Raw genomic sequence first — 23,146 nt, forward strand, 5'->3', positions numbered from 1 at the left:
AAGCAGGTCTTAAATAAAGGTGGCTCGATGCCAGCCCCATAGCTACAATGCAAGCCTCTGCTCCGCGTGCTCGTGGTTTTGAGAAATAACATACACGGAAATAAAAACATTTCCGTTGTTACTGTCAAAAGAAATGTATAATTCATCTTACTTACCCCTCAGACAGATTTCTCTGAAATCTCAAATGAGGATCGGAAAGGCTCCAGTGTCTCCAAGTGTCTTTTAAAATGACATTGCTCTGTGCTCAGCAGGCTTAGGGATTGTTTTGATTGTTGAAACAGTTTCTAATTTATGCTTTAAAAAAGCTTCAGGAGCCAGGCAGTTCCCTGCTCCCTCAAAGGCCTTTTAGTTAAAACAAGGTAGAGTGATTTGTCTTGCCTCAATTTAGCAGTAATGAGTATTAAGTGGTTTATCTACGTGGAGAAAAGTTACTCAGCGAGATTACATCAAAGTTGAATTACACCCGATTCCAGATGGAGTGTATTTTTTAAGACGGTAAATCTTGAGAAGGGTGGATAATAACAGCAATGCTCCTTCGCGGGCTGGAATGTGACTCTTTTACCTCTCACGGAGATAATGTGAGGAGCTACGTCCAATTAGTTCTTCAAAGGCTTTATAGAGAAACAGGACTTGAGGTTTTACAGCTCTGCCAGCAGTTTGGCTGGAAGCGTTTGCACAGCGTAAGCGAGCGGTGGCTGATTGCGACAGCGACACGATTTCCACCGGTGCTGCTCGCGGAGGTGGCAAGGTGGGGACCAGCCCCAGACTGGCTTTTGCTGCTGAAAGGTGCTCCTGGTGTGGTGGCCGGGTAGCACCTGGTCTGACGCATGACAGGGAGGGTGGAGGTGGGATGTGTGGGGTTTTTAGGGGAAATTCCTGCTGTCTGGCCTGCTAAGGGAGGTGTTGCTCATGCAGTGGCTGCCCGTGACCCTGAGGAGCGTGACAGGAGGAACATGTTGATCCCAGGTGGCACTGAGGGCCACAGCATCCTCCTGAAAAGCTGATCTGATGTATGCCCACCATCCTTGTCTGCTTATGTGGTGACAGACAGAACTGACTGATGTCCCGCCATGTCCGACCAGGCCGCTGGCCTTGCACCAGCAGGCGTGGGCAGACATAAAGCTGGTGCCACGCTGCTACAGGAGGTGCTGTGGTACGTCCCGGTCCCAGCACCCAGGCCTAGCAACCATGCCGCCAAGGAGAGTGCGTTCGTGCTGAGGGTGAAGCATTCCTCATGGCTGACGGCAGGCCTTGACAAGGTGGTGGGACCATCCATTTAATTCTTAATGAAGGGGATGAGGGGGTCCAAGCCGTCAGCATTCCAGCTCTGCCGCCTCTCCTGGGTGGGTCAGCGGGGCCATCCTCAGCCCACGGCTGTGGGGGAGGCAGGCAAGGGGGGAGACTCGCTGATAAGAGGAAGGTCAGAGGCAGAAAAATGTTGGGAATGTGTTTCTTGATCTAACGTGGGAGAGACTCAGCCTGGGGTTCTGCTGCCGAGCCCTGGAGTGTTGCTGCTGGCTGTCAGGAGAGGTATGGGATTCTTTAAACCTGAGATCAAGGTGCAGATGGCTTGTGTGGCACCCACCTCAGCACCAGCAGGTCCAGAAGATGGAGAGCATTCATCTCTGAGGGCATGGTGAGGGTGGTGACAGCTCTGAGCATGGTTTCTCAGCCTTTGCTGGAGATAGAGCATCTTCTGCTGACAAAAGAGCTCATTTGCTTTTTTCTCCTTGTATTTTACATTGCTGTGGAGTGTCTTTAGGCTGAGGTCAGATCTCAGATGTAGTCTGGGGTCGAACAGCAGTGTTTGAAGAATTCTAGCAAATCTCAAACAAGCTTTTAAGACTGGAGGTGGTTGTGGAGTGCACTGGTTCCTGGGGATGCAGGGGTTGCCTCCCCAACACGCCCACAGAATACCTTTTTCTTTGCAAGGATAGGTAATAAAGTAGAAAATTATTCTCTCCCCATTTACATTTCTTGGTCAACTATGGTCAATTTTCCTGGTCAATCAGCCACTCACTTCTTGTCACTCCAAGGGCTTAAACACAACAGCTTCTGCGTCCCAACCGGACCATTTAACATGACATTCCTGTAGCTGTTAGCAATGCTGAAGCCACCACAAACACACGAGAAGGGTTGCTCGTGAGGCTCGGTCTGTCGCCTCCATTTTGGGCCAAGTACCCTGTGCTCCAGGTAGAGCTGCACAAAAGGGCCTCCTGCAGCTTCCCTGCCCACCATGGACAAGGGACTGGGAGAAGGGACTTGTTGGGCTCAGAAATAGTTCCCATAAGCTTTTGTTGATGTTGTTGCTGCCCTTTGTGCACAGCGTACCGTGGTGGTCTGTATCTGGCTCAATAAGAAGTAGTGATAAGAGAGTACAGAGGTGTGGGGGGCACTGCGTGGAGCGGGCTCCCTGCTATCCGGCTGCTAACAGGGGAAAGGTTGCTTAAAGATTGATTATTCTGGAGCCTGTGTGTGACCTGCAACACGTCCTTAGCATTATCTAGCATTTTTGCACTTGTTTATGCAAGTGTTGCTGCCTGTGCCATGTACGTACGCAGAGGCTGTGCTCAGTCCAGAGGCAGGCGTGGGCTGAGCCTGTCCTTTGGCACTGCCGTGAATCCTTCCTTGGAGCTGCTTCGATTGCCTCAGTGCTACGAGATAAAAATCAGGAGCTGATGTATTAGGATCGCTGCTTTCCTTGGGTAAGGCACTTACCTCCGCTGCTGCCCCGGCAGCATGTGCTTGCTTCCTGCTGGGGCTGGAGCGCGGGTGGGGAAGGACACTTTATCTGAGCAGATCTGCAGATGGAGCCTGTTGTATCCAGCACACAAGCGGAAAAGGTGGAGTCCCAAGGTGTCTTCAGGCTGAGCTGGAGGCTGTTCTGGGAACTGGTTAGCCAAATGGGTGTTACCGGGCTGGATTTAGGGGTAAGTAAACAAAATGTAGTGGGTAGAGAGGAGGTGAAACTGTGCTCCATGGGCTTTAAGAATTCCCTGATCGCCCTGATGGAGGACAGGTTCATTACTAATTCAGCAAGTTCTTTAAGCTGGAGCTGAAATCTTGCTGACTTAAGCAGAGAGCTTTTGTAGCGTTATAGTCTACACATCTCTATATGCATGGCTGGATTCACAACACAGTTGTCATGAAGCCTTAGCTGGGAAGGTGAGGTGCTATGGATCGATCACATATCCTGCTTCGTTTGCCCTCCTTTCCTCTGATCTGAAGACTCCTCCTGGGTTTGAGCTGTTGTTGGGCAGACAGTTTGTGATCCCTGCAGCTGAAGGTGATGCTGTTGTGAACCTCATGGCCACTTAAACTGTTGGTGGAACTTGCATAGTTCCCTATGGTGTCGTCTTTTTTTTTTTTTTATGAGGATTTATTTGGATTTCCTGGGTTTGCACAAAGCGCAATCAAAACAAAGATGCGAACATGTTTTCTTTGACAGTGTGCGCGCTTTAGCTGGGCACTTGACTCCAGTGGGTCCTGCTGTTTTTTTATGTTTGGTTTGGCTCTTGCCTATGGTAGCACTTTTCCAAGCATATTCCAATTTTTCTCTTGAATGGTCAGAGCACTCCAAGTGCTTAGCAGTAGCTCGTGTGGTAGCTTTTCTGCAAAACTACCCAGAGAGTCGCCAAGAAGCAGCAGTCGGGCTTGCGCTGAGTGCGTTTGGCAGGAACTGGCACCAGGTAAGATAAGCTTCTTGGCGTGGTGCGAGCCTAAACCTTCCACATGTGCAGGTGCAGGCATTTGCGTGTGGAAAGCTGTAGCTGCTGGTGCCTGCTGGCCGTGCCGGGGCTGAGCCCAGGGTGCCGGCAGGCAGCAACGCGCGGCGGCATCAGCGCAGTTGCATAACGCTCGCTTCCTCTGATTCATGCTCAGTGTGAAGTCCTGTGGCTGAATAGCGGCTTTCGCAGGCGCTCCATAATAAATGAAACGAGGGAAAATAGAATTCCATTTCACAGAGCCCTTTTAACAATGCAGAAACCGTTCAGTTTTTGTTTTTTTTTTTTTATTATTTCATGTACTAAAGCTGCAAAACTCGCTCCCTCTTGTCCTCCTGCTGCAACAATTCGCAGCCTCTGCTACTGAAATTACAAGTGGAGGGGAAATATTACAAACATCCAGATGGATGGAAGGAACTATTGCAAACTGTTAGGCTGTAATGAAAGTGGATAAAAGGTTTCCCCCAGGTTCCTTTAATTTCTTCCCCGTGAAATTTGCAAATGTGGTGTTTCAAAGTGCATTTCAAAACAAACCCCAAATGTTTTGGACAGCAGTAAGCCACCCACAGTGCTTGCTGGCAAATTATCTTCGGTGCCAGGTCTGCTATCTGGTGCTGCTGCCTTACTGTAGTGGTAAACTGGCCATTAACTTCCTCCAAGTCGAGTATCACCATTTTACGTGGGGTTACACTGTACTGTAATTTTCTGTTTAGGGTCACATGCTGCCACTAGAAAAAAGAGATCTCATGGGTGGGCATTTCGGTGGCAAACTTCAGGCTGTGTGCGTGCTTCAGCTTGGTGGCCTGGCCGTATACCTTGTGCCCTGATGAAGTGATGGCACCTCCTGGCAGCATTGTCCCTATTTGCGTGATTTTTTCACTTGGTTTTGCAAGACAAAGGTGTGCGTTTGAGGGGGAGTAGTTTATTTGAATGTGAAAGGAAACATCTTGTTCTGTTGTTGAGTATTTTGGTGCATTTAGATGAATAAGAATGTCTTTCAAAGCTACAAAATTACTTCCAGAAATTACAAAGCTCAGTCTTTCAGCTTCACTTCACTTCCTTTCTCCCCTTCTGCCCAACCTGGTGGCACTGATGGATTCACAGAAGATAACTGCTTTGCTGAATCTCACCTGTTTGGTGAAAAAACACTTTTAGCAGAAATCCTCCTTGTCCTTTACACTTGAGTTTTTAATACATTTATTTTCCCCATGCTTTCCACAGACAGGGGATAATATTTTGCTGTCTTATGTGTAAAACAAGAAATGTAAACATATTTTTTTCTCTTTTCCTAAAGATTCGTCTTCCAACTACATCAGGCAACTTGAAACAAAAGTGAAACTGCTGGAGGATGACAACAAGCTTCTCTCTCAGGTAGGTTTTTTTATTCCCTCATGGGTATTAACGTTGCTGTTCTGCTCCTGTATAGCTGTGTTAGCCCACCTGAATTCAGTGGGGACTTTTTACAAGGGGAAGAGCATACTGGTACCAGCCCCCCACTACTGGAATTTGGTCTTGTTTTATTATGCAACTTTTGCAGTAATGCTACCTCAAAATTACATATTGGGAAAAAAAGTAAGCTCTGTTAATGTCTGTGTCTATGTGTTCAGCAGAAACGTAGTTTGACGTGCATGAAGGACGGGTGGCAGGGGCTGGGGTGATGCTGGCACTGGGAGCAGCAGGACATGTGCTGTGCTTGCATGTTGATGCCTCCGCGCAGGACGTGGTGGTGAAGTGAGGCTCCGGCATTGCCTGTGTCCTTGCTGCAGGATCTCGCTTGCCCTTTTACATTTGCTTTTATCTTGTTGAATGAGGAGGCTGTAGTAAAAGGGCGGCCTTGGGAGTATTTTTGTGCAGTGCTGGCTCCCTGCTTTTATTTGTGATCGTGTTGAAAGCAGAACAGACGTCTTCAAAACTGGCACTTTTTGCTTGCATCCGTCCTTCAAAGTCTACTCCATGTGCTGCTGGGCTTTTGATCATTGCTCGTGCTTACCTATCTATATACAGGAATGTCAAGCAGCAAGAAGAAAACAATCCTTCAGTCTGATATGTCCCCTGGATCCCCCTTAAAACACAGCACTCTGTGTGAAGAGGGGCAGCTCTTCAGAAAGCAGCGAAACACTGTCTAAAGCAGCGGAAGAGTTACCCTTTTTCTCCTGTTCTCTGTATCTTTTCCCTGTTACACTGTTCAGGCACTGAGTTTTCAGAATCCTTTTGTTCCAGGTTCATCCAAAGTATAAGGACTAGAAATAAAAAAGACAAAAAAACAAACAAACAAATCAAAAAAGTTTTTGTTATGTTTTTCTTTGCATTTCACTGAGTCTGAAAATAGATTGCTGTGGTATCTTCTGTTTTATTTCTAAAATATCCATGTTAAAAATAAAATCGAAAAGAAGGTTATGTGCTTACTGAGATTTCAATAAAATAATTCTGGTAAATATTTTTTTTTTATTGAAACCCGCTTTTCAACCAGACTGTGAGCTTTTTGTAAAATTGCCCCACGTTTCAGGTATTCTTGTTGCCGTTGCAAGCCATACGATCGGTAGCATGAAGCACAGAGTGCTGAACGGTTAAAACCCCCAAAGGACTCTCAACTCAACAGCTACCGAGTGGCTTCAAGTATTAATCAATCGCTAATTTAATTTTAACTCCCTCTGTCTTTCTCCCAGCCCGTGCACTGGCTGGTGCTGGCTGAGGCCCCGAGACGATTCCATTGGAGATATCGATAAGCAGATGGGCTGTGCGTGCGCAGCTGCCAGGGACACGCAAGGGTTTGGGGACAGGCTCTGCTCGATGTGCCCTTGGCTGGGTTTTGTCCTGCTGTGGCCGAGCACGCCACTCGGTCGTGTCTGCCTTCTGAGGTCAAAGAGACATGGTGGTAATTACTGGCTGGCTCAGCCCTTCTGCCTTTGCTCTGTCCCGAGTGCGAAGGCTGCGTGTTTTCCACTGAGCACACAAGCTGTCTGCAATTGTCCTCACCTTTTGGGCTGTGTTACTACAAAGGTTTGGATCCAGGAAGGAGAGAAATTATCTGAAAATATCTCTGTGACCTGGAGAGGGCCAGGGGCCTCCCTAGCCACAGGAGCTACCGGCCCCAGCCTGGCCCAGCCGCTCCGTGCAGTCCCTATGTGATGTCTTAACAACCCTCCAAAAATACCAGGATCCAACCTATTTTAGATGGTGCTCAGGAAATACCTCTATTTTATCGTGAGCATTCAGACAGCTCTCCTTAGGGCAGCAGGTGAAATGTTGAAGCCGCCACTGTGTGAACTCCCTGGGAATCCTGAACTGCATTGCCTCCCAGCCTGCGATGCTACAGACCTAGTTCTGGAATTTTTCTCTTTTAATGCCTAATGTGAAATTCACCGGTTGTAACTTCATTTTCTACCAGAGTCCACAGACTATAGAAAAGAAGGGGGAGAAAAATGAGGAAAAGTCATATATGGACACACTCGCATGCATATGTACACGTTGTTCCCAGCACTTTCCGGGGAAGTTTAATCCACTTACCGTGCTCTTTGTGCCTCATCTGATTGGAAGGTGTTTAGCTGTTGCCATGCGGATCTTGGGCTAAGACTCTAGGATCCTGGCAAACTTTCTCTTGTTGTTCAAGTTGCCAGGTGATCCTGGCACTTTGAACTCGGCAATGCCAAACTGGCTTGTCAACACCGAAGTCACATTTTAACTCAGCTTGGCTTCCTCCCGGGGAGTATTGACATTGCAATAATATTTGCAGTCTGGTGTCAAGGAGTTCTATCACCACCATGCTGAGGAGTGATGAAACCTGACGTCCCAAGTAACAAACAGCGCCTGTGCATTAAGGGATTAACAAATCAGTGGTGGTTATGGAAGTCTTCCTGGCTGCTTTCCAAGTGCTAAACATAGAGCTGAAATAGTGCTTCATCCGGAGAAACCCGAGAAGCCTGGTGCTGCAAATGATATTGTGAGCTTCACGGGAGGATTTATGTTGCAGTGGCTGGTGACACAATGCACCTCTGCTGGCTGGTGCATCCCGAGTGAGATTTGTTGCTTTATCTTCTCCGGCGTCTTGGGTGAGAGGCTACGCCGAGATGTGATGAGTGACTTCGTGCCGTGTTCAGACACAGAACCGAGGCAGCGCGGGGGTCTGCGGCGTGCACTTTTTCTTGTGCTTCCTGACATCTCCTTTTCCTCAAGCACGTTGGAGCGAAAGCTCAGCGAGAGATTGGAGAGCTCTCCAGCCCATGCTGAGGCTGCTGCCTCGTGTGTATGTGCTATCAGCAGCGCGAGCACGCCGTGATTCACGCTGCTTTCCTTCTGGTGACTCCTTTGGAGAGATTAATGGAGAGAGCTGCTCCTTCCTCGTGGGGCAGGAGGCGCCATCTCGTGAGCCACACTGCACAGTGGGGGGAAAGTAAAGGGAGAAGTGGATGTTATTTCTGATAGCCGCGTATGGGGTTCTTTGGTTTTGACTTCCTTTGCTTTCTAGGGAAGGAGATGTGTGTTTCCAGTGGGGAAATGAGCTGCTTCTGAAACTGCTAACCCGTCAGCAACCGCAGCTCTTCCTCTTCTCCTTTATCTGAGGAGATACGACTCCGGTTTTCTGCCCGTCTTTGACTCAGGCTTACAGCACATAGTTTTGCTGTCACGGCTGTGTTATCTAGAAAGTGACGCTCTCGGTTGACATCGCTGTGCTGACAAAACCCCTGGCAGCAGTTCTGCCGACGCACGGCTTTTGTTGCCCTACTTTGTGCCGGTTGGAGAGATGCTGTAGCAAACACCGCTACCCAAAAGGCCCATCCGTGCTGGTAGCCACCTGTGCTGTAACCACAGTGGCAAGGACCCCACACTTCAGGTGGTTCCTCAGCGTCCTGGGGCTGGCAGTGTCAACTTGTCTCACGAGTGCAACTGGTTTCTGTCCTCCACAAGCACAGGAGCAAGGGGAGAGGCTCACACTGGGTTCCCGAGGAGTGTCAGGGACTGCTTGCAGCCTCACCGTGGCTGGCATTGTTACATGGCAAGGTGTGGTGGAAATCCCTGGCTCCTTTCCAGCTTCCTTTTATAGGAGAGGTGCAATCCAGGTATGTTTCTGGTGTGTCGGCTTAATTGACAACTTTATTTTCCGAAGTTTTAGCTGAGGTGTAAAGAACACAGACGTCAGCTCTCAGGAACGTTGGGTGTTGGCTTTGGAGAGCTTCACAGGCATCCCTTTTATTGCCTGAAATTCTCCAGGGAAGAAGTGCACTACCTTCTGCTGTGTGCATGGATTTAATCTGCAGCACATCGTGTGGGAGAAGTCCTGTTTCTTCTCTGCGTTATTGTGGGGAGTGCACCACAGAGCTGGTGTTAACCTCTCCTTTGCAGTCTGTGGTTCAGCAGGTGAGGGTGCCGTCCATGTTATTAAGATATAACCCTTGTGATGAGGGACCGGACTTGCTTTCTGTTCCTCTGAGCTGAAAGTGCCCAAGTAGAACATAAACCCTTTAAGCCAACTCACACTGCCCCTGAAACTAAAAATGAATTTGTAATTACACCCTTTTCCCTCACAATCAGAGAAACCTGTGTTTAACAGCTTTGGGAGCTCCAAAGGTCAGTTCTGTTTAGTTTTGTAACTAATGCATGCATTTTAGAGATAATAACAGTGATAAGCTTTTGGCCATAGCCCACCTTGTTTTACATTTTCAGATCATTCTGTACAGGGGCAAGCAAGGATCGTGCACTTTTAACTAAACCCGAAATGTATAGGCTTCATGTGCTCATCTCTCCTCATAACGAAGTGCACCCTGTGCATTGTGTGCTGTCAGAACTTCTTTTGCCTCTGCTGAGCCTAGGCTGGCTTTTCCCTTTAGGGCAGGTGTGCATTTTCCTCCTCAGAGGTGCCCGAGGCGTGTTGCACACCTTATTCTGCAAAAGCTTTGGGGGGAGCAGGCGTATCGGGCAGGCAGCGAGACTCCGAGCAACCGGACGTTGAACAATGAGGTCCCGAAGCACCTTCCAGGAAAAACTCCGGGAGCCCTTGTGCTGAGCAGGAATAGGAGAAATTCTTCTCTAGGGAGGGGACAACCCCTGGGAGTTATCAGGAACATCTGAGTAGTTAATTAAGTCGCCGCATAGACCAGTATGACCAGCGCTTCAGCGCCTGCCTCCCTGCTGATGGGGATTGAGAGGAGCACTGGGAAACACCACATCTTGAAAATGGTGCTTAGACTTATTTTTAAGAAATTGTGGGCTTAGTCTGAGTTCAAGAAGGCCGCAGCTGTACCTATAGTAAAATGATAGTAAATAACACCTGAAAACGCTGCTGTTAAGATCGAGCTGTGGTTTTTGAACAAGGAGCTTCCATGGGTGCTGTGGGTGAAGGAGTCCACAGACTGCCCAAAGTCTTCTTAAGCAAACGTGCACTTGGCACAAACATGCACCCAGCAAGCAAATTCTGGCATATTGTTCTGGAAACGAGGAGGCAAAAATGGAGCCCAGGATTTAAGAGAGCTGGGGAGCCATTAGCAGCACACAGCACAAAGTGCAGTTAGCGGAGTTGGGTCTCCTCCTGAGGAAGGGAGGCTGGAGGAGAGGAAGGAAAGGCACCCAGCTCCCCTGTTGTGCTGTTATCACCCTCGTGGGTGCCGAGCCTGCCATTACCAGCCCCTGCTTGTGCACTTCTCTCTCAGCTCTCAGGGCTGGGATCAGGTGCGGACGCCGGGGCCTCTCACTTTGCTGCAGGTCAGCAGGTTTGTGGCGGGGCCGTTACTCGTGCCGGCCGTGCTGCACGTGCTCGCCACAAGTGGAACGAGATCGCAAACCTGTCTCATTTCCCCACAGCCTGCCTGCTGTTTGTGTGTGAGGAGGATAAGTGTAATTGCTTTAATTTAAGGAATCACAAGGGAAATAGGATTTTTTTTTTTTTGTAACAGACAGTGAGTCAGACATGAAAGCTTTCCAATGCATTTAGTCTCTATTTAAATTCAGGATACTGAAGACCCAGGTTTCTGTTTTACTGTTTTTATACACTGTGTAAATGTTTAGCTGCATACTAATTTTAATTAATCAAAAAGAACATACATACTTGGGTCTGCATCCAAATACTCATTTCAAGTCAATAACGGTGCTTTCTACAGAATTCCACGCATTTCAAGGTACAGCTCACACAGAACTGTGTTTTTTTGAGACCTTCTTTGCTGTGCTCTCCAGAATTTGATTTAAGCCTCTAATTGCATTGCGTCACTTGCATGCATAAATGCAAGAAATTTTAACAGACCCCCTCCCCAATATAGCTTCCTTAGCTGTGGCAGCAGATGCTTCAAGAAAACGTGGCATAAAAAAACAGCCTGTGAGTGTGTTTCATTTCACCTCCCTCTTTTATGAATTAAAAAGATTGGATTGACTGACACGACTGATGTTCTGTTAAATAAGTGGACTTGAGATTTAAGTGAGTAATATCTATTTCTTGAATACAATGGTTTTCCCCCAAACTCAAGGTGTACATTTTTATAAAAGCAGTTTAAAGACGTCTCAGACTTGCATCCAAAATACTTTCAAGTCTTTTGGTACAGTGCAATTCATTCTGTTGACTTTGGACATCGGGGTCTTGGGCTGCTACCTATGAAAATAAATATTCTCCTGGTGTTTGCCTCCCATTCATGGGTAGGAGCACTTCTGAAAAGCAGAGTCAATGACAGAAAGGGACTTTTTAAACTTGTAATGAAGGCAGGATGATGCTCTGTGTGTTCTGGGGACTGTAAACTGTGGAAACAAGTGATTTTATGAGAACCTTCCTGGCACATAGAAATAGAGTTTCCCCAAACCTTCGAAATATAATTCAAGAAGTCCTGAATACAGAAGGCAAATACCAGATAGACAGAAACACACAGTGCTTATTGAATCTTCTGAAGGTAAGATTATCATATCATTTCTTGCAACTTAACTCAAAAATTTCAAAGGACTGGAGCCGGCTTTCAGTAGAAGAGTATGAGTATGAGCGAGCCGTGCACACACACAAAGATCTTCCATGCCCCATTTGTTTCTGTTGTGGGCGAGCAAGAACATTGGGTTTAATGAGGCTCAGTTCAACCTCCAGCTGTGAAATGCAGGATTAGTCATATCCTGTGCTTAACCAGCTTTGTAATAATTTCTCCAGATTCCACTTTTTTGTGTTTATGAGGACAGGGTCAGGAAAGAAGCTGTTAATTACAGTTAGATCAGGCTATGAAGTAGCATTATTTTGTGTCTTTACAACGTGTAGAGAGGTTCAAAGTACACAGCTTCTCAGCCATCAGTCAATCTGATAGACACTGAAAAGTGGTTTCAAAGACAAACAAAGCAATAGCTGCAGAGGCTTAAAAACAGACTTCTGCAAGAAGTTCAATGCCAGATTGAATGCCCAGCAAGCCAACCGTATCCTGGGCTGCATCAAAAGCAGCGTGGCCTGCAGGGCGAGGGAGGTGATTCTCCCTCGAGAGGGCCTTGAGGTTCCTGCCTTGAGCACTGCTTAAAGGAAGAGAGAAAAGGCAGCAAAGTCCTCAGCCAGCTTGGTCCCAGTGTTAGCTAGGACCTAACCCTGCGGGGACCTTTTGTAATTTATGAGAAGGGGATTCAGGTCTTTGCCTTCCCAGACCCCTCATTTTATGGGATGTGGGGAGTGACTTGAAGGGAACCCCATCTGCACTGCTTAGGCCAAGCTTCTGCGAGGAGGTGCGGTGGTTCCCTTTGGCCTCCTTGCCTGTAGTACAGAGAGGAAAATGAAAGGTGACTCCAGGGCATGCTCCAGTAAGTTCATTCACGTGTGTAATACTACATCCACATCTACATCTACTCGCCTGGTGGAACCGGGGCAGCATTCTGTAGCTTCTCCGTTGATTTTGCTAACGAAGAGACTGATTTTGCTGCTGATGAGCCATGGATGGGCTCCATTAGTTGGGGACTCCTGAACTTACTGCTTACAAGCCGCAGACCAGATGCGGGCTACACTGGATGTCAATGGTTATAGCTCCATTTGGCTTGTTAACTGTTGAGCTGCGTTTCTGTTTGGGTTCGAGGCTGCAATAGTTGAATCTTAGCCGTGCCAGCCCATGCTCTCATTTGAGCAAAGCCTGCCAGTTGTGTGATTACAATTATATACTGCAATTTAGTCTGAGCTGATTATCTGAGCCTCCCATGAGTTACGGGGTTGATATTTCTTTGCTGGTCTAAAACAAGAGGAAAAAGATAGGGACATTGTTGAATATTAACAGCACACTACAGCTCCCTACCTCAGCTGCTACCGAAAATGGAGAGGTTTGAAACTTGCTCTGCTTTTATTGCCTGTAGCCCACTGAGACAGAAATAAAAAGTATTTTTTTCCCAGTAGTGGTTTTACATGGCAAAATCTGTGAAGTCTCTTCCTGACTGTCTCCTGGTATTTATTAAGCCCTTCCCAAAATGCTGTCTCCCCCAGTATTAGAGAATTCCAGTTTTCACTGTTGGAAGCAGATGAAATCTGCTGCTTTGCCCCTTCAACTTGCATGCATGCAGCTCATGGTATGAGGGGAAATTCAGAGCATAACTCGGAGTGGGATGCTTGTTCTGGCACTTTGTTTGGGAATGGCCAGGATCCAGCCATGGCATGACGTGAGTGCATCCTCATGGATCTGTGCTGCTGCTCACGAGGGCTCTGCACCTTAATTCCTGGGCTGCACTGTGTCAACTTCCACAAGAACAATTGGAAATGGCTTTACTGATGAAACTGGCTGAGGCTGCACTTGTGACCTGCTGGCTGGGCACCAGAGAGGGAATTGGGAGGTTGGGGCATCGGAAGACCACTAAAGCCTTTGCCACCAGACAGAGGAACGATCCCTGGATGCTCTGTGTGTACAAGTGGGATATGAACCAGTGTAAAGGAATTTAATCTCTCCTGTTACAGAAACCTCATATTATTGCATGACGGGGAAGATGTTAAATAGTTTTAATCTCATCCCTTATTTTTTTTTCTTATTTGCAGCGTTCTTAAGAAATCAAATACGTTGATTTTTTTACTGCATTCTCATGTGTGTAATTTCCAAGTAGCCTGATAAACGCTGTTGAAGCTAATGGGACTCTTCACGTGCACTTAAAGTCAGATGTGTGCTTTGCTGAGCTTATTTTTGCTTGAATGTCTTATAGTGATAACTGCAATTACTGAACCTTAATTCAATTATTAGCCAGCTTCACACAGTGAAATTTCATATCCCTCGTCTTCCTGGTGCACGAGACCCTAAAACACTTGTTAATGAGATAAGGAGGAAATCTTTGTGCAAGGTGATGCGGTAGGGGATGGTCACCAGGGCACAGGTCTGCCTGAAAAGGTCACTAACATACAGTGGTGAGGCCATGAGAGACCTGGGCCACTGTCCTGATGCCTTGCCCACGTGTGAGGGCACAAAAAGAAGCAGTCCTGCAGGGCTGTGTGTGCCGTGCTGAGTCCCATGGACAGCAAGGATGTGCAGGGTTTCATACCCTGGTTTCTATTCATGCATCCTGCATGAGGATCAGCAATAGTGTGCCCAGGTTTTTTTTGCTGACTTATTGCAGCATCTCATTCACATTACTGGACTTGTGTTTCTGCTTTGCTTTACCTCTGCAATATAAATTATTGCTCTGCTGGACTTGAGAGGTCTTGGGCCAGGTTTTTCCTACAGACTGGTTTGTTCTGATAGTACTCTTCAGCTCTGTGCTATGGTAAAATATCTGCAGCTGTGAGCGAGCGTAAGGTGATTAAACTTAGTCAGCTGTGTGTGGGGTCAGCGTGCTCAGAAGTGGGACAATAAGATGTTAATGGTTGTGCAGATAATAATGGGTTCTGCAAGACTTCATTCGTTAATGTGGGAAAAGGGGGTTGAAATTCAAATAGTAGCATTATCCTGTCAAATGTTGCATAAAAACAGTTTACTTTGGTCATCTGTGGTAAAGATAGAATTTATCTGGGATGATAAAATACCTTTATTTTGGCTTAGGTTTCTAACTGTATAATGTTCTTCTGTTCCCTTCCAGTTGGCTGACTGCAACAGCTTGCCACGAAATTTCAGTAAGGTAGAGAAAGCCAATGCATCCGCAAACAGCTTTTTGGATCTGGGGGCTGCCTTTCAATACTGGTGCTGGTTGTTCGGGGCTCTGATTGCTTGTTCTTTCACATGCTAATGTTAGCGATTTCCATTTTTTAATCGTCTGAATGTATTAAATATGCCTCTAATTATTTTTGATTTGAATCCTGTACTTGTGCAAAAGACATTTGTTAGTAAAATCTGGAGTTTTGACCAACTTCAAATCAAAGCCATTTACCTACACGAGGAGAAGTTGGTACTTCCAGCTAAATCGCTGCGGGACCAGCGTGTGTTTGGAATAAGAGGAAAAGATTTCAAGCTAAACCTTCCATTTAATTACCCGGTTGAAAACAATGGGTTGTTGAGCATCAAAATTGAGGCAGTTTCAATTACAGGAACAATTATGGTGTAGAAAATTGTTGCCGGTAGGTTTAAGAATTTATACTGCAGCGACAGGCAAGTAATTCAGGTAATGGGCAGTACAGCAGTCCGTAAAGACGAAGGCAGCCTAACCTGGTGAACTGAAACAAAACCTTCCTCCTTTTTCTCATCCCAAGTATATTTAATCAAAAACCTCAATCAAAAAGGCCTCAGCAGAGTTTTTTATCCATCCAAGATTTATGGGGTAAAACTAGAATATGAAATAAGAATGACTTTTTTTTTTTTTTTTCCCATATAGACATTTTTTCATAAAGAGAATTCCCCAAACTGTAAGCCCAAATCCTTCTGGGCCTACATGGTCAGTATGGGATGCCTTTGCCCTATTGTTAGGGACCAGTTTCATTGTGATGATAAAATTACAGGTGAAGGAAATCCTGTAAAAGATTGAAGTAACCGCTAAAAAATGGAAATTGCTTGTCTCTCTAAGGGCTGGGTGTCAGCGTGGCTTATTCATTTGCCCAAAGAAAATCTTCTGCACTGGTGTCAAAAAAGATATCTTCTATTGCAAATACTGAGTTCATCACGATATTGCTTTACATTTGGTTGTGCTTCATGTTAAGATACATAATTTCTTCTAAAGTTATGTTTATTAGGAGATAAAATGTTAATAACTTTAAGGTGTGTGATCTCTTGAACGTAGTGCCGGTGGGTCTATGTTGTAGGAAAACAAAGCTGATGATTGTAAAGCCTCCAAGCTGACTTCCCCCTGGGGAAGCTGCTGTTGGTGACTCACGGGTGGTTGATCCTGCCCTTAATTCTGTATGTCTGTCCATGCCTTCCTTGAGGGGCTCCTCAGGGGTAAACACAGAAGTGCTTACTGCTGGAAGAGGCTTTGTAGGAGTCCTGGCCTTTGGCTTGGTGCTTGGTTTTCTCCTGCATGGCATGGGGACGATGAGAGGAAGCTTTTGCAGGGCTGGAGGTTACAAATGAGTTAAGAAGAGGCATGAGCAGCACCTCAGGAGCTCAGACGTCATCCTTGGGTGCTGGCAGGGCTGTCCCTCAGGCTCCCACTGCACACCATCAGGATGTGGGTCTCCAGCAGCTCATCATCACATCTCTCCAGCCTCCGCAGGTGCCTGGGATGCGTGCAGGCACGGGATGCTCGTGGGCAGACACCTGAGCTGCTGCAAGGTGACCCTGCAGTCCGGAGAGAGAAGGGAAGCTGTGAAGTAAAGGCTTTAATATTTCTGTAGGGCACAGAGTCAAACCGATCGCTTATGATTCCCCCCTTTTTTTTTTAACCTCTGTTCAGCCTTCAGCTGTTACAGTTTATGTGAAAGGAGAAAATAGTGTTTTCAATTAAAGGCTACTTATGTAACGACCCTGTTTTGAATGCTAATTCATGAATTACTGGAAGCTGACAGTGTCGCTTTTTAATTTTCCTCAGTCACTTCAGCACATAATTGTAATTGAAATCGTTCCTTTTTTTTTTCTAATCTCTTTCATAAATACTGAAAATATCTGTCAAGTAAATTTCTGCCCCTTACTGAATTTAACTTCTGTTGTGAACGGTCCATTTTGTTAGATCAAAGTGCTTCAGAATTAAATGCTTGCCTTCTTTTTTCTCCCTTCCAGCAGAAGTAGCACCAAAGTGTAACAGAAAAGATAATTTGTCTGACTTGTCCGTAAGTTTTCAACGCTTTATCTTCACAGTTGGTTCAACATGGACATAGCACTGATCTGACTTTACTGGACAGAAACAGAAAGGAAAATAAATGTTTCTTCATAGTACCTTGACCTTAAAATACCACAGACACCATCCATCTTCTTGTGTTATTTGTGTTATTTTCAAATTGAATCACTCAGCACATCAGGTCAAAAAGTCAGAGGCCACCATTTCTTCTCCCTGCTGGAAGAATGGAAAGCTTTGATAGGCACAAGTGTTTGCTGATTTTTTTTTAAATGCAATTGTAGGACTTGTTAAGCACCGAGCCCTTAGTTTCTAACTAAAATATTTAAACGATAAATTGTTTTATATGGAAAATGCTTACTGCTTTCTACCCATGGTAATCATCAAATTGCTTCCATTTTGTCCAGTGACAGAAAGTTGGGTTTGCAGTCCATTTTTACAAAAAACGGTTTGTTGGTCCCATTCTTTTCTCACTGATACAAGTCGGTAAAACTCCCTTCCCTGCCAGGAGGAGCACGTTTAGGTCCATTTCTTTCATAACAGGGCTGACAAAGATCTCAGGCTTTGGTCCAACAGCAGTATATCCCGGGGTCAGCTCAAGTTCTGCCTAGCTGAAAAATGCAGTGATAAATGTCACGTCATTACTTGCAGATAATAAAGAGTTATTGTGTCTGGAGGACCACTGTGGGGCTGTCAGCGTGGCAGCATGCAGCACAGGTTTGTGCTGAAGGCGAAGGCGTTTCATCAGCCGGTGAAGGGAGGCAACAACATAGAGCAGCACTGGGGTAGACCTGAGGGAGATTTCACATTGCTGCACTGCTGCGAAAGGCAGATGTTTCTCTGTTTCCTTTCCATTTCATTTATTTATTTTATTTATTTTTTAACATCTGGATGAAACGAGTGTTTGAAGAAAATTCACAGTAAAAGAGCAAGAGCTACTCCAGAGTAGGCAGTGCCTAGTTGTTGGCTTTTGCTGGGGACAAGGGTATTTCAGGTTGTGCAAGCTGTAAATCTGAACAGGTTAAGAATGAATATGTCTCAGATCTTTCTGTTTCTCTTTCTTTTAATGTCCCTGATTTCTCTGCACCTCAGCCTAGAAGACATTCCCCCCAAGTTCAATCTCTTTAAGCACTCTCCCATGGCAAGTTTTAGTTCAGATGGAAATTATTTTGCTGATAAATTCCTTGGAACTCCAGAAATGTGAAGTGATTTTACCTGAAGGGTAATTTATTATAGACATGTTGCACATTAATTGAGATGATCTCCAACAATGATGATGAACAGAGATGATCAGCGATTGTACTTTTAAAATGCCATTCTGACTAGAAAAGCAATTTGGGATCCACTTACATCTCAGTAATGAAAATTGGGCAAGGTAATAAGAAATTTCATTTTGTGAGTGAATTGACAATGCAAATACCAGGATTTTTAATTTAGATTTAAGTGGAGTAATGGCTACTCATTCTGATGCATCATTAGTCATATTGCTTTTTAATGAGGGATTCACTTTCCTTTTCTGGTTAGCTCCAACGCTGATAGCCAAGCCCAGCAAATGTGTAAATGTTTAGGGAGGTCTGATGAATATGCACCACTACACCATTTTAATTTAAAAAAGGAAGGAAAAGCAATTTTCCTTCTACGGCAAAAAAATGCACTTTTGGTTTTAGTGCAAGAAAAATAAATAGTGCAGAACTGTGATTGTTGGGCTGTTGTAAAAACTACTTAGAGTAAGATGTGATTCTCAACAAATTCTAGAAAGTGTAAAAGTAACACAGCAGTGAGTGGAGAGGGACTGGCTTTTCCTACCGACAGCAGTAGGAAAAAGAGGTTCTTTGGTCATCTCCAACACAGATACCTTATAAGTAATGGCAGATTATGATGATTCTTGATTCTATCAAGCCCACACCATGTCCAGAACATCTAATTCCTCTTCTGGGTGTATCTCTGTCCCACATTTTTGTTTCTTAGATTTCTTTTATTTCCTTTGTTTTGGGTTGTTCTCCCCTCCCCCCCTCCCCCTTTCTTTTCTTTAATTAAGGGCTTGTTTTGATGTTCGTTGAACTCAGTGGGAATCTTTCCATCAAATTGAATGCATTAGGTCAGATTCGTCAGCAGCAGTCACTGAAACAGCCTAACAATAGTTATGTCACACACAAGTGCACTGTCTTAAATGGGATTTGTTTAAAAAAAGCGATTGAACTAATCCATTATAAACACTTGTTAGAGCGGGGGTTTGACTGTGTCTGTGTATTTACCAACACAATTTGAACCAATTTAAGCCAAATTGAAATTAATGCAGACTCTTGCTCCAGGCTGGAGCATAGGTCAGTTAAATTAAATCAGTTTAAACCAGCGTATTTATAGCCGCTGTGGTGTTGTGCGTTGACCAGACGTAGCTCTGGTGTCCTTACTTCCTCTGATGGGCAAGGTGTTTCGACTTCTGCAAGGACAACTTGTAGTGCCATGAAGCACATGCCATATCCAACAGAGGTCAACCCACGAAGATTTTGGGGCTTAAGAGAACAAGTTTCTGGAGAATAGAAACATCTGTCCACCTCATCTCTTTCTCATGCCCATTTCTGCACGCCCAGTTCCCCGCACTGCCTGTCCCAGGGCTGATTGCAGAAGTCTGAAGCGATGTGGATGAATGCGGGGCTCTGAACACGGATGAAGTGCTTGTCCTTACGGACCACAGCCTTTGAGGAGGTCTCTGACTTCGGGGGGCTCTGGCAAACACCTCCAGCCTCACATTTTGGCCATGCTCTTTTCTTCTGCTTTTCCCTTGCCTGTGCAAGGGCCCATTCGTCACAGGTGGCAGGGAGGGGTCCATCAGCTCCCAGACTGACGCTGAAGGAGTGGGTAGCAGAGGGTCGGGACCTCTCCGGGAGGTCTGCCCCCGGTACACGTACAGCAGGGAAGCAGCGGTTGCACACAGCAGGGCAGTGGGAGCAGAACCAGCCAGGTTAAAATCCTTTCAGTGTAACCACCAACAGACCCCTGCACGTCACAGGTCTGGGACAAGGCCAGAAGAACAAAGACCTTGTCATCACCTTCCATTCTGACCTTCCAACCATCCTCCAAAAGGATTTATGAAGGAGGCAGGAGCTCAGTTTTGTCACTTTTTAGCTACAGAAGAAGATATCTCCTTCTTCAAATCCTTCTGTTTCAACTGTCGTGGAATGCAAACGAAATGTAGGCCGTGATCCTCTCCGATGCCACCTTGTAAATCCAAGGGAATCCCAGCAATCTGCTATGCTGAAGCCATTCCACCTCGCTCAACTCTGAGATACAACAGTTCCCAGCAGATGGGTGGTGCAGGACTAGCATCCATTTCTCGTGATGACTTTCTTGAAAACCGTCCCTCCCTTCACAGCTTGTAAAATGAAAGTCGATAGGCCGAGTAGGCCAGAATGGTTGTGAACACACGGGTCACACGGGATGCTTTTTCCTCCAGAACACAGCATTTTGAACTAAAACAAAGGCTGAACACGTGGCGACGAGAAAATGTTTCTGACACTGATGGAAAATGATGTATCCAGTCTGAAGGCACTCATTCTTCTCTGTAAAGCGGGAGCAAGGAACAGAAATGAACTCTCCGTATTTCCAAGATCTGTGCGCAGCCACACTCCCTGAAGTCTTGGTTATGGTCAGGCCTTTGGGGTCACTGAGGGTTTTTTTATATACAGTTGAGCTGATTTATGAGACTTCCTGTTAAATTTTATTGCACCAGTGGTTTTTCTTTGGTTCTTTTGAAGTGGAAAACATCATTTCTGCGGCAGATGCAAGTCAGAAGCCTTAATGGAACATAAAAATCTAAAAGATCATGATTTTATAGCTTTAAAATGAAGGACAGTGCATTGCTTTATACTCTTAAAAATATGTAAAGTTAATGAGGATATTTATTGCTAATAAAAAGATATGATCTTCTCCCAGGCCCTTGATTCTGGCTACTTGTATATTGGCTTTTTATGGGTGTACTTTCATAAAGGAGGAACTCTTCTCTTTCTAAGACTGTCCTGTTCTGGAATGACAGAGTGAGAGAACAAGTAACACGAGGCAGAAACTTTGTCCTGAGGAGATTAAGGCTCTCCTTACACCCAGTGCTTCTGCTTCCTTTGAGTGCTGAGGATTGATTACATTTATCTCCGTGGTTTGTCAAGTCTTATAGATTACCTCTATTTACACGCCGCTCTGTAGGGCTTGTGGGTGCACACTAATTGATAGCCAAATAGGAAACTGTTAATGCCACACACCTATTGCAAGCTGGAGTGAATTACACCAGCACTGTTTACAGACTCATTGCTGCCCACCTGCAGGTGATTGCAATAGCCAACATTGTTTGAAAAAGATCTAGAAAATGTCTCTTGGTGTCCTCATTTTACTGATTTGACCTTAATCTGGAGTCTGAAAACTGTTTTCATTTGCATCTTAATAAATGTTTTTAATTGACATGTATGAGCTCAGGTAAATTAAAAATGCCTTCTTGCTGTATCATTTAATGGAATAGACCTTGAGAGTTTAACTTCCAGCTGCTTGCAAATGCTTTCTCCAGGTGTGGGCATGGGAAAAGCATTTTACTACTAATGGTTGCTTTAACTGCTGGTGCAGGGAGAAGTTACGGGAACGCTCACTGTGAAGAAGTGGTTGTGGGAAAAGCTAATCCAGCAGAAGGGGCACAACTTCCCTTCTCCTTGCTAATACAGACTGTCCTGTTTTCTGTCTTTGTCATTGCAGCAGTCCAGCACTGGGGATCTGAGGACTCTGAGGAAAGGGTTATCTCCGTACCACTCCGAGTCACAGCTGTCCTCCCTGCCGCAGTATCAAGATGCCCTGCAAAACGTAAGAACCCTTTCCTTGCCTATAAGACAAGAGCTGTAGCTTTCCTGGGAAGTGGGCGAAGACCAGGGGGCTGCACACAGAGATTAAGTGGGCAGCTCATCCCGAAACCAGTGGTGTACTAAATAAACCCAGCTGAAAGTTGCAGCTGTTTGAAGGAAGGGGAGCCCCTGGAAGCATTGTGCTTTACCTCCGAACATTTTGGATCGTTAACTTCCCTGTGCAGGTTTTTGGCTAACTGACAGTCACTGTTGCACATATTTTAAAGCAAGGGTGAGCCTTGTTACACCTGCCGCTCCTTCTTCATAAATGCTCTTTATGCCTGCTGTCAAGAAGCCACTCTTGGGTGACGCAAGAAATGCTGTGCCAAGAGTCTGACAACGTGCAGTCAGGATTGCTGCAGTGATTAAGTTCTTAGGACTTTCATTTCAGGTTCTCCTGTAGCACAAATGAGGTTTATGTTTCCTGAGATCTGCCTGTGTTGCTTCTTCTCACATGACAGGATAATCGTGGTTAGAGGCAGAGAAGGCTCTTGCAAAAGACAAATGCATGCTGCTGCCGGGGCTCCTCCCTGCGGCCCCGCAGCGCACGCTGACTGTCCTCCAGATGTTTACCCAAGAGCTGGGACACCACCTGTGCTGGTGACAATTGTACATTGGCTGCCTGCTTTTCTTCTCCGTGTTTAGCATTCCTTTTAGAGTTGTAAATGAGGCGGGGAGAGGAATAGTTTCAGAAAGATTACATAGATAAAACTCCACGCAGTGTGAAAGGAGAGCCCGGAATGAATGGAGAACCTCCAGCCAAAACCAAAAACCAACATCAGGGCAAAACCACGTACATGAAATGGAAGGCTGAATATCCTCTTCCTGGTTCCCCATGTAGCAGCCAGGAGACTTTACAAGGAGGGCACAGGGGGTTTGGCCTGGGAAATGCCTTCCCTGTAGAGCTGCTCTGGGGCATTTTGCTTCGCTTCCCTTGTATGAGGAGCCTGGGGGGAGCCTGCTCTGCCTGCTCTGTTCTATTCCTACCAAAATCCCTTTGTTTTGGGGCTTGATAAGATACATTGTTTTTGTGATGAAAGAGAACAATCGCAAATCCCTGCAGATTTCTCTGAATTTCTCAGGCACCTCCCAGAAAGTTGGCTTGTAGATATACCTGCCTTTTTCAGCAGCCTTTTTTGACAGCAGGCGTGAGTTTGTGTGAAATCATTCCTCTGTGTGTGTACAGGCTTCATTCAGGTGAGCGATGGTGGACGACTGGTGTCGGCTCCACGCCTGTCACATCTGTGCAGGGTTTCATCATTGTCTCTGTCTGTGCAAGTATTTGGGAAGTTACTCGGTACATCCCTCACTGTCACTGCGTTTGCACTCAGGCATCACTCCATTTCTCCCCAGCCCTGACGTACCTCAGTTAATGAAACCATTTGTTTTCTCTAATGAACCCCGGATCACAGACAGCAGGGTGTGCTCAGGACACAGAATCAGACG

The 23,146-nt window shown here is 45.8% G+C and overlaps 1 protein-coding gene across 2 annotated transcripts in view; it reads left to right on the forward strand.

The window, feature by feature from the left end:
* Positions 1-23,146, forward strand: part of CCDC85C (coiled-coil domain containing 85C) — a 104,768-nt gene that overhangs the window by 57,158 nt on the left and 24,464 nt on the right. Inside the window, exons 2-3 of one of the 2 annotated variants that reach the window (XM_032188365.1) lie at positions 5,020-5,096; positions 21,558-21,662. In XM_032188365.1, coding sequence (XP_032044256.1) covers positions 5,020-5,096; positions 21,558-21,662 — 182 coding nt within the window. The remainder of the gene's footprint in view (positions 1-5,019; positions 5,097-21,557; positions 21,663-23,146) is intronic. The other variant, XM_032188366.1, reaches the window with a different exon arrangement.

The sequence above is a fragment of the Aythya fuligula genome, chromosome 5, assembly GCF_009819795.1.
Source record: "Aythya fuligula isolate bAytFul2 chromosome 5, bAytFul2.pri, whole genome shotgun sequence".
Classification (NCBI taxonomy): Eukaryota; Metazoa; Chordata; class Aves; order Anseriformes; family Anatidae; genus Aythya; species Aythya fuligula.